Below are 17,927 nucleotides of genomic sequence, written 5' to 3' on the forward strand. Positions count from 1 at the left end.
GGTATAAGCATTTAATTGTATAGGGTCTTTAGACATTTTTGAAACTTAAATAGAAGAAATTATCTTGGATCATAAATTTCATAAATACCAAGCAATTTCATGATTCTAATCTGGTGCATGTAAATCTCAACTTTATTTAGGATAAGTAAGACTCTAATTAGAGTTTTAGCACATTCCTAATACTGCTTCTGCAAGGTGAGGACCAGGCATGCAGCAGAACTGACAGAAAAGTATTATCATCATCCTACAAGACTCTGTGGATCATTAGTTGGCTCCATGTTACACTTTTTTGGCCCTTTGAGGTGGTCACAGCCTACAGTGCTTTTTTTCGGATTACCACAACCTTCAAAAACTCTCTGGCTGGTTATTTCTTCTAAAGGAAAGTTATCAAGAGTCATTCACAAGATAAAGAGAGAAAAACAATTTGACAGAGATGTTATTCTAGTTTAATATCCCCTCTACATTTAAAAAAAAAATACATTACAAATCTAAACTCAAGTTGATCTATTTTATTGGAAAGGTGGTAAACTTTTTGAATGCCACCTGAATTTAAAAGATAAATATTACAGGTCTACAATTATCCCATTTTCATAAAATCTTTATCTGTATAGACAGATGTACTAATGCGCATTAATGTTCACTCGATTTAACAGATTTTTGGGGTGGTAGGATTTTTGAGTGATTTTCTGCTAATTCTGGATTTTTTTTCCCCTTATAACTAGCATGTATCATGTAAAAAGTTACTATTCTGAATTTTTCTGTTTAAAGGCAGGTTGAGCATTGCTATGGGAAGTAAATGCAATCCCAGCAAATTTCAGTGCAAGTAAAGGAATTTTGAAATTAGGAAACAATGTTTACTATAGACTCTTTAATCAGATTGTGTTTTAACACAGCTATGATGTAAAAAAAACTTCCTGGTGATTTCCATTAACAAAACTCCTTATCTATCAATTTTTCCCAAGAAACAAACATTGTTTTGTTTTGGAACCATTTTATTTAAACAACTAAAAACAATCAGATGTTCAGAAGCAGTGTACAATGAAAAAAAATCAAACCAGTTACTTTATCATGTATTCCCCCTTCACAATGAAAGCAAAAAAAAAAAAAAAAAAAAGGCTTTCTGCTTTAAGGGAAAAGTCAGAAAAATAGGCCAATATATTTTTCATCTCCATAATAACATAAACAGTTACAAGAAATCTAATTGTAATAAGAGAAATTGGATGTTGGCTTGCACATATTCATTAAAAAGACAACAGACCACCATACGACAAGAGTGTAACTCCACTTGCCTTCATCTGATACTCTTGCGTTTTCACTTACAGGTAATACCAAGTTAGTTAGTTCCAGCACTGGAGCTAATTCATACATATTCTTCATTATTTACTGCTTGTTTGTCTTAAGCAGAGAGGAACTCTGGAAGGCTGATGCTTTTCTCTGCTTATTTTAGTCCATAAGTTGTATACTATTTGTGGCATATGCCTGATACTCAGGCCTTCACTTCAGGAGTAGAGCTATAGATGGAATCTGAATTCTCTGAAGCAATTTCTTCTATAATTACCAAAAAATAAAAAAAAATCAGAGTCAGTTTTATAAAGGAAAGAAATAAATCTACATTTCTATATAATGAAGGAACAAGAAAGTTTTTAAAAAGTGTTCTGGTGAGAGGAAGCAAAAGAGAACAAGTGCACATACCATTAATGACTAGACTTACGCCACTGAAAAAGCAATGAAGACAGACTTCACGTGTTTTACCTATTAACTCTTTTACATCATAACTTAACCTCCAAAAGACCCCTTTCCTCATCTGTTTTCAATGACTCTAACTGTCTAATAAATACTGAATTAAAGTCATATCTTTGAAAGATCTAGCTGCTCCTTTATTCATTCAAACTTCACAGTATTATAATATGATCAGGGCACATTACAATTTGCAATTCTAGATTTGGAAAAGAGTACTTGGTCTACAAGTACTTAATCAATGTCAAATAACAACTGCAATTGTAAAAATTTATTTATTTTAGCATCTACCTCCTAAGTCAGACTCTAAGTTCACTAAGAGTAACCATATCAGTCATGTCCATATGTCCCTGTGCCTTTTACTATGTAGTAGGTATTTAAATGTTCTATGTGTATACATACATATTTAAACTTTCCAATATTTAAATATGTTCAGATTTAATAAATTTCCTTTGTCAATGGGTAAAATTCACATAACACTTCAATTTTAAATCCCCTAGGACTCTACAAAAGTTCTTTAGTATTTACCTAGTTCCTCTTCTGTAGTCTCTGGAAAACTGATCTTTGGCTTTGCCAGCTCACCACTATCTTCTTCTATGAAAAGAAAAACAATGATGATAATGTGAATTACAGTATTACCAGTGATAAAGTATTTAATAAGCAAGAAAAGTACACCAAGACTATTCCAAGCAACAAGATAAAAACATATTAAGATCTACAACTTTTTTAGTAATTAATCTATGTCTTTCCTCAAAATTACTTTTGGGTTCATTAACCTACTTTAGAACCAAAAACTATTTTCATTAGAAACATGTCTATCTTTTTAGTAAGAACCAGTGAATAATGCTACTCAGAGACTAAATGTATTTACTCATGAATTCTGTATATTGCCCTCTAACAAATTTTGAATTAGGTCCATTCCATTCACCAAATGTTCCAGTGTAAAAATTTAGTTAATAGTATATACAACAAAAACATTTAAACAAAGAATATAGCAGCCAATTTATAATCACAGGCTTCTCTTTGTGTAAACCATAATTTAAAATCTATAGGAGACAGAAATATTGAAGTAGAATAAAGAAAAATGACACAAAATCATAAAGTTTAGCTTCATAACTTTGAATAAAAATTCTTACCAGGAAGCACACATTTCCAAAGGCCGTATGTTTTTCCTACCACAGTTTGCCATAGTCTCAGTGTTCCATCTTCAGAACCACTGGCATAGAGTTCTCCATCAGGACTAAATCTCACACAGTGAATAGGACCAAAGTGTCCTTTGTAGGATTCTGAAAGAGGAGAAGGGCTATTAAATAATTTAATAAATATTTGGTTAGGTATTGCTACACTAAAGAAAATACTACCTATCTTACTGAGAAGATGCAAAACTCATAAGAGCAAATACAAAGAACTATGCCTAATTAAAAATAAAATGATTCTCATCATCAAGTGGTATATCACATCCACTATTTCTATGTAAGATCACCCCTTTCCAACTCTAGTGCATACTGTTTTCAGATGGTCTCTTTAAAAAAAAAAGAAATGAGGATTCAGTAAGGAAGGATAAAGGGAGTAAATGAAAATTTCTCCTAAATTCTACAGAAATTAGATCTAAAGTCTATCAGTTCACTCCCAATTTCCATAATCCTAAACTTACTGCCAAGTAACCAGAAGCCAATTCTAAATTATGACTATGGAGAGCCACCAGATGGAGCCCTTTTACATACTGTCTCTTAATTTCCTACGAGATTACCTAGTCAGTCTGCTAGTCACTATCACAGGAACATTAAGATATAGAACCAATACTGATCCTTATATATTTGAACCTATGAAATTTAATAAGAAAATGTAGATTAGCAATGGTGGTGTTCTGTTTAAGTCATATATTATTTACAAATTTTCCGCATTTACTTTTAGCCTGATCACCTTATTAGTTTTTAAAGCTCCTCACTGGACCAATGTTCCTTCTGTTGCCATGTCTATTCAATTCAAGGACCCTCGTGTACCATCTTCCCCCATCTCTGTCCTACCAGAGAACATCATGAAAGTAGCATCATGAGAGTAGAAAGAATGAGTTTTTGGAATGAAAATGGCTGGGTCCAAGGTCTGGTATTCACTAACTGTGACCTCAGATATCAGGCAATGATTTACTTCCCCTTTTCAAAGAGAATTAAACATGGGGCCAAAATGTTCTAAGACTTTGAAAACTGACATTAAATAAAAATTTAAAAATTCTTATTTAAAAGTCACTTATAGTCAAGCATTAAAAAGTGACCTGTAAGCAATTAAAATATTCTATATAGTCCATTCACCAAGGTTTTATTTATCCAACTGCAATCAGCTTTCCCAAAAAAACAAAATATAAAATTGTCTCTTGTTCTCTGTGTATCGTTCTAAAAAGCTTAGTTCATTGAATGGTAGGTAAAGCAGGACTTCTAGAAACAAAATGGCAGCTTACAGGAAAAATAAAAATAAAACTGATTATTTCAAAACGTAAAAACTATTTGGGAAGGCTAAAAGTAGATACTGAGAACTATATTATGAAACACCTAGTCCATCAGATAAATGTAAATTTAAGATGTGCATTAACTTCAAATTAATCCCGCATACCTTTCCCTTTTCTTTAGTAAAGACTATGATCATGAAAATGGAAGCCAAAGTCAAGATTCCAAAAAAGAATAAAATTAAAATAAAAACAAATCGAAAACCCCCCCTCCGATTCAGATCCCTAAGGTAGCCCTAAAATAAGCTATAGCTGTTTCCCCACAAAAAGAAGGGGATCCAGGTAGATGGAACTACAAACCTGCACCATACTTGAGAAAGAACAAATCTTGCATCTGCTTAATATTACTTTGACATAAAAGACTGCCCCCTGCCCCCAATAAATATACTGCACTATTGTATAAAATGTCATAATATGAACTTAAGTTAAAAGAAAAAGGTAAATTGATTTTATCATACTTTGTTTATAATTCTATAAACATTTCTACCAAAGTAGATAAAAATCCTTCATTTTATTCACTTGGAAGCTATAAGCTTTACTTAGCTGAAAAATTTGCTGAGGTGTTGACTGAAGTGATAATTATTTAAACCTAACATCTGATACAGGTAACTGCATCATTTATAGGAAGAAAAAGGACAACTCACCTAATTCTTCTCCACTATTATAATCATATTTATAAAGTTTAAAATCTTCACCACCTGCAACAAGAAATTCTTTCTCAGGATGAAGAGATGCAGAATTGATGGTTGCAGGTGCTTCGAAGGATTTAATTGGGTCCAAACTACCAAAAAAAAAAAAAAAAAAAATTATTGATAAATTTTGAATATTACATAAATAATACAAGGAAATACTTATAGTTAAACCATTCTTAAATTCTAAAATCCAAGGAATAATTAAATATTTAGTCAAACACAGTGATGTTAATAAAAATATCAAAAGACCTGTCAATAGTATTAGCAAAAAAGTTCTGAAGGATACTATGCCAAGGCAGAGTTCATCTCAGAATAGACACTTTGACAGAGGGATAGCCACATTCTGGGTAGCGGATACCTTCCTCAAGACGAGTGTGCTAGCTAATTAAAATGGGATAGCTAACATTCTGGGATTTTTTTTGCTTTGAAAAAAAATTTAATTCTGTACTGTCTGATTTTTTCATTACAAACAAGCATTATCTTTGTAAGCAAAAAGTTTTTACAATAGGCAATAATATAAAGGATTATTTGTATATTATTCTCAATTGCTGAGAATTTATAAGCAACTCCAACAAGATAAACTTTCAATCCTATAAAATATAAAAATGATAAAACTGGCTCAGTTTTTGTTGTAAAAGAATAATGAAATTTGAGACTATAGCTATATAAAAAAATCAATGCATAACAATAGCTTCACCTGATTATCAATGAGTTTGGACATCGGCTCTTTTCTGGTCCAACCCTAAAAATCCGGAAAGGTCTCCAATACAAATATAGTATTCAAGCTCCTAAATGCCACCATCCTATTTCCATCATCCTACACTACAAAGCATGAAGTCGATTAACCATGATCACTAAATAGAACTTTCTGACTCAAATGTTAGAATATTCAATAGATCAGCAAACCTCTGCTACTAAAATGGGATTTAAGGCAATAGTCTACATCGGGGATGCTTGTTGTCCTAATGCAGAAGTGACCAATTAACATAGTTGTGTAATTTGATGGCTCTGGCAGTAGTATTCTATTTTTATCAAATTACTGTGTGTGTATGAACTCCTTTACATTCTTAATTGTTCTTCTCCATTTGTACTGCCTTCTCTTTCCTTCCGCCATTAAGTGAAGCTCAGTGGACCTTTATACAAAGTTTAGGACTGCTGGTCAGAGTATAATGTAGGATATCTTTATGGAAATCAATTAAGTTACATGTATACTAAGACCTTTAAACATATTCCTATCCTTTGAATTATTTTATTTACAGGATTCTATTATAAAGAACCATTCAGAGATGTACCATAATGCTCACTATAGTATTAAAGTAGGGAAACCAATGCATAACTTAGTGTAACCTACAATGCAATACAACTAGTAAAAAATTCCAAGAATTTTTACTAAGAATATTTTAAAATAAAAACATCAAAATTATACTCATTAGGGTCTTAATAACCAAGAGTAAAAAAACACCACACAGATATACACACATATATAACAAAGAAAAAAAGACTGGCAGACAATACAGCTATCATTAACATTTTGGCATCTATGATTGCAGGACTAAATTTTTTTAAATTATATTTTCCACATATTCAACAAAAGCATTTACTATATTTATAGACACAAAAATTAAGTTTGTTTAAAAAAAATTCATCAGGTCTATATATACTTGGGAATAGGAAAATAAAATCACTATGTCTCCAAATTTTTAAAGTGAAAATAGGAGAATCAAAATCACAATGGTTTTATATAGTGATGAATAACCTTAATTCCAGCTCTGGTCCAATGATCCCTTAAAGAAAAATACAATTTAAAAAGTTCAATAAATGTCCTAAGCATCTGCAAATTAATTTGATTAATTCCTCTGATTAAGGTATACCAAATTCTTTTAAAACACATTGTTAGTGGCTATGGAAACATTCCCCTCCCTATATAGGCCAAGAACTATCTTTAAAAGTGTTAAATACTTTTTCACATATGCCCTAATTTTTAAGTACTCTGTGTTGTCCTTCGTTGCCAAAAAAGAAAATAAAGGTACTTCTTGAACATACCTTACTGCACTATGAAAAGCAATAGAGCGTCCATAAGTTATTACCAAGATCTCTCCCTCAGGAATATATTCCATACTGCTAACAGACATATTAAAATTTAGAGATTTCACTTCTGTCATAGTAGCATGATCCCAAAGGCTGTAAAAGAGAAAAAGGAAAATATGATATTTACTCACTTCAAAAAAAGCTTAAATCCTAATTATATCTGTAGATTAACCAATAATCATACCTGTAAAACAACCTTCATTCCAACTCATAAATTACAAGTGATACATAGAGAAGTTTTGGGTTCCCATAACAAGGTCAAATTATTTGGCAGCTTATTAGTGACGTCAACTTCAACACTTAAATATACTTCCTAAACGATTCTGCAAAACTATGGTATTATACACACTAAGGTCCTAATCTAATTAATTTCAGCGTTGCTCCAAATAACGTTCTTACACTCTATTTCTGTGAATCTGATGATAGCTACACCTTTCCACAGAAAAATATATCTGGTATCAGAACACAAAATTGTGTATAGAATATCAGGGGTTTCATGGACCCCCTATAGCCAGCTGTCCACTGACCTGGGTTAAGAAGATCTGCTTATATAGGTGTCAGTCTTTTTGTTTTGTGAATTGTTATTTTTAATAGTAAACGGGTAGCTCCAGAAGAATGTGACCTATGTGCAGCTAAAGTTTTGATATTCAGAGATAATTTTTCCTACGTATAGTTATAAAAAAATATCTAAAATATAAGCTCTAAGGTAGAATATTTTTCAAACTCTAAATTATTAAATAAAAGTCACTTACCGGACAGTTTTATCATCAGCTGAAAGAATCTGTTTATCCTCACTGCACCACAGAGCTTTTTTAATGCCAGAGGTATGACCACTGATTTCCTTAGGTTCTTAAGATGAAACAATTAAAATACATTTGTTAACTTTTAATTTTTTAAAATGAACAATATTGGAATAATTAAATGTGTAAAAATAAAAGATGGTCCTGGCTGAAAAAATAAATAAAAATACAATAAAAGGACTCATTGTAAATTAGACTGCAACTTTCTAACGTATGGCACAATTCAAACTTGCTGTTTATAGAGAATATATTTAGTTTTTTCTGTATTGGAACACAAACTTATCTGCATGACAAGGAATCTAAGAACTGTGAAGCTTTATATAGCGAGAATGACTATAGCACTTACTCCACTCCCAAGCTACCTTTCTGCTTTCAAAAGCATTATTGTATCACAAAAAAAATAAAAGACTACTGTGGTATAATTTCATAAGAATATAGACTACGGAACAAGCCAGCCAGAGCTAATCTTAGTACTAGCATTAACGCGGGGCCCCTCATCCAAGTCACTCTTAGTATTAACAGAAAAAAAAGGGGGGGATGTAGGGGCTGGAAGGAGAAAAGGGAAATAAATAAAAAGCAGTGCAGTATTCCCACAAGAATTTATATTTGAAGAGCAAAGTATCAAAAAAAGGGTGCAGGACCTGTCTCTGTTGCAAACTTTCCCTTCAAAAGATTAAATAACAACAACGCCGGTTATATCTGGGCAAAACCGATACTGAGGCAATGATATTCAACATTACTTTGACTTTAGGCAAGTTACTTACTACATTTCTTCATCTATAAATTGGGATAACATAGTCACTATACCTCATAGTTTGTTTGAATGAAGAGATCAAATGAGAATATATATCTAAAATTTCTAGCCTAGTATCTGACATACAGTAAAAGCTCAGTTAATTGCTATTATTTTTGTTGTCAGGACAGTGGAAGAGCCACTTTGAAATAAACACCTTTGAGAAAGGCAAAAGATAAAAATGTCCACCTAAGCCCTAAATAACCTTGCTCAATCAGATAATTGTACTGATTAGGTGAAATCAGAGTACTTAGCTATGTTTTTTTACTTAATTTCCAATATAGGTTAGACTTTCTTACTAACTTCTAAAGTATACTGATTTATGAATACACAACAAATGTCCATGATACAAAATTTAAGATATGAACTAATATATAATAAACACAATGTAAATTTTCAAATGTGTACATCATAAACCTTATTAAAAATTTTAAAAGCAAATGACAAATCAGAAGAATCTTTAAATCAGTAAGGAAAAGATGAATATCACAACATCACAATAGATAAATGGGCAAAGGGCAGGAACAGGCAATTAGTTTACAAAATCAGAAATATGTTAAAATAGCATTCAACAGTATTTTAACCTCATGAATAATTTTTTAAAGTTCGAATCAACATAACAGAATCATTTTTTCTTCTATTAAATTGGCAAATATAAAATTATCAGTTTGCTGGAATAGGTTAGCCATAGATATATTTTTATACTTCCCTGGAGGGCACTTGTAATCAATGGCTTTCAAGTGTACCTCCTTTCTGTTCTAACAATTCTATTTCTATGGAGCTATCCCACAGAAACAATTGTGGAAATGTTTCCAACTTATAAGAATGTTGAACATACACACTTATAATATTTAAAATTTGCAAACAGCCCAAAAAGGCCATAATAGGAGATAAGTTAATTCACTTATTGATAGGATGGATAACCATAGTCATTAAAAATAGAAAGAATATTTACAGACATGAAAAAATTATTGCGAATTCTAAATAGCTAATACATTCACATAGTTCAAAAACCTGAACACTCTATGTACACAGAGAATTCTTACTCATCTCACCTTCTACAGAAAACCATTCTTTCTCACCAAAAGGTAGTTAACACTGTTATGTACCTGTTTAAACTTAACATCATGACAATAATTTATTCAGGATAAGTTTTTAAATTTTAAGACTACACAAGCATAATTAGTAAATAAATCAATATGAAAATACTAATCTGCATAGAAAAAAGGACTGAAAGAATGTAAGCCAAAAACAAAAGATATTAACAGTGATTTGGCTATTTTAATTTTTTTCCCCAAATTTGAATACTGAAAATGAACATGAATTAATCAAAAAAAAAGTTATTTAAATTATAACAAAATAAAACCACAAACACATATAAATCATGCTTACCTGCTTCAGGTTTGTTTAAGTCATATATGCGTAACAGCTTATCCTGTCCTCCAGTTAACAAGTAATTACTATCCTGAAAATAGACACAAGTAAAATGTTACTAGATTAGTTATTTTAATAGTTATATCACTTTGAAACTTCAACACCATATAAAATCCAAACAAAACTCACATATGTCACAAAGAGATGCAGCCCATGTCACTCACTTCTGAGAAGATGCTAAAGCCTTATAAGCTTTCTAGCTCAACTGTTATACTACCTACCACATGAATTCTCTCAATCTGCCCTGATCCTGCTCTTCATCCTTCTGAATAGCAGTTCTCTGATGATATCAAATTTATCCCCTCTCTATTAAAAGTAGCTGGGAACCATTTGGGCATTTCAGATGTTTGTTGCATTTGGGCATTTCAGATGGAGAATACAAGGGTTCCAGAGTATTTTAAAAGACTCATATCATTAACCAAGAAAAAATAAATTTGTATAGCTTAATTTACAAACAAATCAAATATAAATGAATATACACCAAATATTTCTCCCCAAAGCCAAATATAAACCAAATATACAAAAAGCAATTTAACTCCCTAAAACAAACTCTATTTTCTGATACCTGCGTAAAATCCACAGTCTTGACAATGTGTTTATGGGCCAGGGTCATCAATTCATCTCCTGAGACAGCATCCCAGACTTTGCTAAAAGTGAAAAGAAAAATTAAAAAATAAATATAATGGTAATTTGATGATTAATCACCAAATAAAATACATATGTGAAATGTTACATAAACACATTATAAATCTCCATTATTTCTAATAGCCCTCCACTGTTTGTGTTCATTTAATAAAATATTTAAATGATTTAAAGGAAATTTTTCTGTAAAAGCCATATAAACCAATCTGAAAGCAGAAAGGACATACGAATTTAAGTAAATGAGATCCATGAACATATCCTTATTTTTATTTTTAGCCTATGGCTGTAATATCATATTGTCAAGACTGAAAACATTTAAACCAATTTTTAGTTTCACCTTTCCAATTTTTTCTATTCTATACCCTCATGCACATACAAAACAAAAAATGAAAATAAAGAAATCCTTTTTAAAAATTTATAAAGGGCCTGATGCAAGTTAAATAAAATTTTAAATCAAGACAGTAGGAAAAAAAAATTCTCCCTACCTCTTTCTCAAAGTGTTCTTAAATTCTCAAATCATACTCCAATTAACTTCCTCCAAAAATATCAGCCTTTCACTATATAATGCTAACACTGAGAAATTTTAATCTCTCAGTTGTGTTTCCCTGACCCACCCCAACCCAAAATATATGTGGTTGTATGTCTATACACACACACATATATATGTCTCTATAGGTTAAGGGATAATGGTTAATACTTTACGAAAATACTAAGGGTTCCCCCAAATACACTTAAAGAAGAAAAAAACAAGAATGCATTTTATACCAAGAGAAACCACTGAAAAATAAACAAGGAAACTTTGCATGCAAAGAAAAGAACCCTTAAGAGCAAACAAGCCACGCTTCATAAAGATTTCCATTTCAATGTAACTGACATTAATTTTTAGGAATAAAATGAAAAATAAACAGAAAAAAATAAAAGCACGGGTATCTTTTCTTCGCTTACTTAATAAGTACACAATAAATACATCAAGTATGTTATGTCATTCTAGACTTAGTTCTAGGGTGCAAAAAGAAGAAATGATCCCAAAGAAAATTCCTGCCTTTGTAGAGCTTTACCTGAGGAGAAAAATGTGCATTAAATCACACATGAAATATAATTAAAATACAAATGTACATAGCTATAGAAACAGAAAATCCAAGCCACTAATTATGCCAGAAGTCCAGAAAAATCTAAGCACTAGAAGTCAATAGTCTTAAAGAACAAGTAGAAACACACCAAGGGAAAAAAGGGGAAAGGCCATTGCTGACAAGCATGTACAAAGGGTAAAGAAACATGACCATCTAACAGAAATAAATGATGACATTACAACATAAACCTTGCACGTGAGTGGCTAAATAAATATATTCTGAGAAAAATAAAGTCAACTATGAGCAGTACTGCTACTAAACTCTCAAGTATTGACTTCTCCTTGTAAAGGAAACCTGAACTAATCTCTCCCATTTCCAGTTCAACTCTGGCCCACACCTACTTTCCCAATCTCAGTTCAAAAGCTATCTTTTCATGAAACCTTCTATTTATCTCACCTCCAGTAACCATTCCTGTCTGTTCCTCCACAGATTTCAGCCTATACCAAGTAAGTACTGTTTTTAATTTTGCATTGCTTTTTATTTGTAACTTATGTTTACTCTTAATCACAGAGAAATCAGTGATAAGAGTTCACAAAGATTGATTCCAAACTGCTGTAGTGAAAAAAATATCAAATCTATCTGAAATTTCTATTCTAGTTATTCACATGATGCCAAGTCTCAACAGAACCCAGGGCAATGTCTTCTGAATTACTAATTTCGAGTGTATTCAATAATCTTCCAAGAACTCCATAAAATCTTAAGATTTTGCTCAGACCACATACATTCACTGGTGAAGAGAAAAGAATGGGCATGAGCAAAGCAGTATTATACAGGGGGCCAATGCATCTTCAGTCTTTTTCCTCCTATTTAGAAACAATACTAAAATTGAAGATGGCATTCTGACAGAGCATTTTCTAATCCCTTGTACTTACTGGCATAGTTCTATTATTCACAATAAGAATCCTAAAAAAGGGCTCAGATTCCTAAAAAGAATCCAGAATAACCTAAATGTTTTCTAATGTATATTTCAATCTCCAGGCCAGAAACTGTTATTAACTAGCTGGGTGCAGGACTCAAGACAATGAAACATCATCACCAATATCCTTTCATCAGCTAATCCTATAGTATTTATTTCTGCACAACTCATGAAATACTTGTCATCTCCCTGAACTACTGATCCTTACATCCCCAATTTCTTGAATATAATAATCAATGCTCTCTGTTCAATACTTGTCATATCCTGATAATGGACTCACCACCGTCTCAGAAGAGCTGCTACTTATCTTCTTTAAGACCTGAACAAAACAAACTATTTTGGGGCAAAAAATTACCTATCTTAATATGTTAACCAAGTCACCAAAAAGGATATAATAACACCTTTGTTTTACTGAGAACCTTATTCAGAGAAAAATTAGATCTTCCTATTGGCTTTTACAAGGGAAAAAAAGTGATTATACACCCTTGGTTAGCTACAGATTCCCAGGCCCAACCCCAGATCTACTCAAGTGCGCTGAAACGTAGCGCAGGAAACCTCTACGTTTGGCATTTTCTCCAGATGACTTCAAAAGTGGAAGTGCTGAGGAGAGGATCATGGGAAGTAATGCTAACATTCGCTTTATGAATCAGAAGATATAAAGAGGATGATGTTTCATGGACAGTGTATTCGTCACCTGTTTTGACTACCTAAGTCCCTTCACAGTAACATTCTAAACTGACCCACAGATTAGGCCTGCTGAATATTTTTTCTCCACAAGAAACAGGAACCAAAAAAAAAAAAAAAAAAAAAAATTGAGAAACATAAGAATGAGGGGGGGGAAGAACTTTCTAAAAAATGATTTATACCAATTATGATTATTTTGGCAAGTAGAGGGAGCTATTCTTTAGCTGGATCAAGTTCCTAACAACGAGCCCGTAACAAGTCATTAAAAGAAAATATACACAGTGAATGCACACACTTCCACACGTCACAGACACACACAGAATAAATGAGGAGTAAGTCTCAGCTATCATTTACTGAACACCTACCATGGAACAGACACAAAAAGATCTCTGTGATTCTCTCCACAACCACTTGGTCTTATACCCATTTTACAGATACAAAAACCAAAGTTTAAGATGCATCCCATGATCAAACTGGAAATACAAAGAGTGCCTAGCACATGAATTCAGGCCTGACTAATGGGAATCCTTATATCTTTCCCACTGTTTCTTGGCACCTTAAAGCCTTAATTGAGAGGGAAAAACAGTATTTCTTTTTTGATATTCACATCTACTCAAACTTCCTTGCATGAAACTAAAAGGTTTCACGGCTTTAGCTATATAAGTTCCAAAATAACATATACGATTTTGGTATAGTGGGGGTGGTAGCTATCATTGTTACCTTACAAATGTAACATGTAGCTATTAGATTTCAGGCAATGTTCTAAATATTAGAAACATAAACTCATTTAATACTACAACCAATACCAGGTTGAGGTTAGGCACTGTAACTGTTCTCATTGGTACAGATGATGAAACAGAAAAAGTTTAAAGTTCTCTCAGTCACAGAGCTATTGAATAATGGAGCCAGAATTCAAGTACAGATTTAAAGTCTAAACCAGCAGTTAAGATTGTATTACCATTTGTAAACATAGACACTAAGACTTGAAATGTTAAGAAAGCACAACAACACTGAATACCTACCCAGACATATCCTCGAATGTGTGACTTCAGTTATTAATGCTGTCAGAAAGAAAAAATCCTGACTACTCTTTTCACGACAACTGTTTAATATCCAAAATGCCATGTTTTATTACTTTTTCTCTGTTCATTTCAGAGTAATTCTCACATCAATAGTGATTTCTATCTAATGCCCTTTATTTTCCTGAGGACTAGCCATTACAATTTGGTCAAATGTACAAATCAAGAGTCTTCACAGATTTTATAGAGACAGGTATCATTCCTAACAAGCTTTTGCAAAGGTCTTTTAAAGATCAGAGAAAGACCATCAAGCAGTAAGTGATAAAGCATTTGCTCATGTAATTGTCAGGACGAGATAACACAGAACAGAGGTTAACAAAAAATGGATCTTCCCAGAACTGCAATGCAAAAGTTTGTCTCTTTTAATGCTAACGTCTATAGTGTCTAAAACCTTGTTCTATTTATAGCTTATATTTAATTTAAAATACCACTTTACTAAATATTAACTTATCACCACAAGACTGAGACCTAGTTTCAGTAACAACATTTTTAATATCTACTGACCGCATATTTGAAATCTAGTTATTAATCTCAATTTCCTAGCTCTGTTATAAAATCAATGACATTCATTTCCAATGGCAAAAACAAACTCTTGGAAGAGGTGAAGAAGGAAAAAAGCTATAATCATGACAACCAAGCATAAATGTTCCAGAAGCAAAACCAAGATACAGAATTCATCCTTCTACTTTAAGAAAATTTTCTTTAAGTTTTTCATTTATAAATATAAGGACTAAATAAGCCAAGGATACAAAAAAATAGAAAACATGGCCCTTGGCCTCAAGAAGCAACGACACATAAGTAAGTTAAGTACTACAAAAGTGCCGAAAGCACATAAAAGAGGAAATAGACACGTCCACCTTCTAGCATTCCATAAGTGTTCCTTATCTGGGCATCATTTTCACCTTCCATAATTAACATTCAGAGTCTCTGTCACATCATAAGCGGTGAAGCTGACATCTAAAGCAATATGACCTGAAGCTATTGACATTAAAAGGATTTATACAAAATCAACCAGTTCCTAATATTATCAATATTATGTACACTAACAGGGCACAGCACAAAACCTTACAGTGGTTATGCATAAAGACAGAATTTATTTATTGAAGACACAGAAAAAAAGTTTAGACTAACGTAACTTTTCCTCCTGATCTCTCATCATGTCTAATTTAATCCCATATAAAACTGTATCTCCCTCTCATTTAAAAATTTGTATTTTGATAACTTACACAAAGTAAAATTCACTCTGTGGGATATAGTCTTTGAGTTTCAACAAACACATAGTCATGTATCCACCACCACTATCAATCTGCCTTTATTTTTCATAATAAAACTTGGCATGTTAATTTGCTTAAAACAAAGGAGCAAAATACTTACAATTGCTCCCCAGTTTGAAACTGTCCTTAAAACAGAACAAAACCAAAACCACTTTTACTCTCCAGACTCTTAAGTCTAATAAAATCTACCATACATACAATAGATGTTGACAGTGCCTTCATTAGTTTAAACATTTAAGTGTCTGCTAAGTCACAAACACAGTTAGGAACTGGATACCAAGATAATACATATGAAACTTGCCCAGAAGGGGAAAGTGGGCCACTACAAGTCACTCTAGTAACTTATGCAAAAGCCAAAAAGCAAGATAGATAAGGTGTATTCTGGCAACAATATATAGCTAGACCTACAGGATGCAGATGAACTACAATGACGCTAAAGTTTAAAGTGCCAACAACTGAAATTTAACTTTTAGGCCCATGGTTCTAAGGCTGCATATCAGAATCACCTAGAACAACTTCAAAAAGGAGGGGGAAAACTGCTATTGGGCACTCCATCCCCAGACCAATTAAATCCGAATTTCTCAGATACATGCATTTGAATATTTTAAAAGATCCGCAGGTTCTTTGAAAATATTCAAATAAACATAAGGCCATGAATCACTGAAATAGTAGAAGGCAGGCAAGAAAATCACTAAAGAAGTGACATGATGAAATCTGTTTTTAGGAAGACAACTAACTGGCAGCACCATGGAAGATGAAGAGACTGAGGCTGAAGTTTGATCATTTCAGAACATAACCTGAAGAGACGGCCAAAGCTGGCCATTTTGATTATACTTACGCTGTGAAATCAGCAGCTGCTGTGGCTGCTTTGGTGGCATCCTTATTCAGTGTTGCACCCCAAACAGCACCTTTATGACCCAAAAATGTTCCAATCCAATCTCCTGTATCTCCCTGGCGTAGCATAGGCTTACCGTCTAAAAAAATATTTTAAAAGACATGTGATTTAGAAGTTCAGATTTTAAAAAATGGACATTCAGATAGTTTAAAACCTAAGATTCAAACACAAAGTGATTATGTTGAATAACAAAGTAGAAAATTGCTTTTGTTGTCTAACTACTCTCTCCCTACTAACTACTGGGGGTCACTAAGAATGTCCGCAAATAAATTAACTTATAGGCAACTACATATGTTAACTAAATAAACTGAAGAACTGAGCCGTAGGTTCTCTGTAAAGCATTTGTAATTAGGTGGTAAGAATACAATCTGCATGAAAACAACGTAAAATTGAGTCTTATTTTGGGCAAACTTATTAACCTAATTCTCAGTGTCCATTTAAAAAATAGGACTAATACCACGAATGAACAGCCAATGAGACAACAGGAAGAGACAAGCCTTGGTAAGGTATTACTTAGTCTGGCCTAGTTTCTCCATTCCCCAAACCCTTGAAAGATATTTACGGTTTGTTGGCCGAGATGTCTAGGCAAGTGTGCAGTCTCGCTTCTCCAGAAATAGCAATAAAAGTAAAATGAGAAGCTTTAGTTGGAGGCAAAGTTAGCTTTGGCAGAGATGTCGCAAAAGCTTCTATTAGCTCTAGCTGCGGAATCCCTAACACTACTCCTTTGGCCCTCATCTCAAAGACTGAGATCTCCACCACCCCTTCGGCACTGGGGAGTGCCGGCTCCACTCCCTTCCGTTCCAGTCTTAGCCTTCTGGAAACCCGGATCAGCGGCCCTGCTTACCTTTGCAAGCGCTGATTAAGAAATAGCCATAAGGTGTGATACCACTGAAGGCCAAATCAACCACGGGCCGCGTGTGGCCGGAGCAAGTGAGCGGAGTCTGCCTCATTGCCATGGCGGCGGCGGAGCGAGGAGGCTGGGGAGCCGAGGGTCGTCTGGTTCTCTTCTCTCAGCTGCAGCGCCTCTGGCTCCTCACGGCCCCCGCCCTGACACGGGGGCTGGGCCGGGAAACAGAAAAAGGAAGCCAATCCGGGGCCACCGAGGTCAGGAAAAGGTTAGGGATGGGCCAGGGAGTCTGCGACAGGGGACCGACAGCCGCCGAGGGAGGGAGAGGGAGGGAGGGAGAAAGTAGGGGAGGGGGAGAACAAGGGAACCGGCAGCCACGACCCGCACCGTCCACACCGCTACCGGCAGGAAGTGAC

The 17,927-nt window shown here is 33.6% G+C and overlaps 1 protein-coding gene across 1 annotated transcript; it reads right to left on the reverse strand.

The window, feature by feature from the left end:
- Positions 1-494: 494 nt before the first annotated feature.
- LOC107508624 (serine/threonine kinase receptor associated protein) lies at positions 495-17,927 on the reverse strand. Its single transcript, XM_016140565.2, has 10 exons — positions 17,509-17,927; positions 16,608-16,743; positions 10,610-10,691; positions 10,003-10,075; positions 7,770-7,866; positions 6,973-7,110; positions 4,882-5,018; positions 2,874-3,023; positions 2,266-2,331; positions 495-1,548 (listed from the first exon to the last, which is right to left on the reverse strand). Exons 1-10 carry the CDS (start codon positions 17,618-17,620, stop codon positions 1,487-1,489), a joined length of 1,053 nt encoding a protein of 350 aa, XP_015996051.1. The 5' UTR covers positions 17,621-17,927; the 3' UTR covers positions 495-1,486.

The sequence above is a fragment of the Rousettus aegyptiacus genome, unplaced genomic scaffold (genome assembly GCF_014176215.1).
Source record: "Rousettus aegyptiacus isolate mRouAeg1 unplaced genomic scaffold, mRouAeg1.p scaffold_m13_p_2, whole genome shotgun sequence".
Taxonomy (NCBI): Eukaryota; Metazoa; Chordata; class Mammalia; order Chiroptera; family Pteropodidae; genus Rousettus; species Rousettus aegyptiacus.

What these genes read in the sequence shown, in the direction of transcription:
- LOC107508624 (XM_016140565.2), bottom strand. Translation starts at nt 17,620, where the DNA reads ATGGCAATGAGGCAGACTCCGCTCACTTGCTCCGGCCACACGCGGCCC. An exon ending in GCAGCTGCTGATTTCACAGC is followed by an intron (nt 10,692 to 16,607) that starts GTAAGTATAATC and finishes TTTCACTTTTAG; the next exon opens with CAAAGTCTGGGATGCTGTCT. An exon ending in CTTAAACAAACCTGAAGCAG is followed by an intron (nt 7,867 to 10,002) that starts GTAAGCATGATT and finishes TTTCATCTTAAG; the next exon opens with AACCTAAGGAAATCAGTGGT.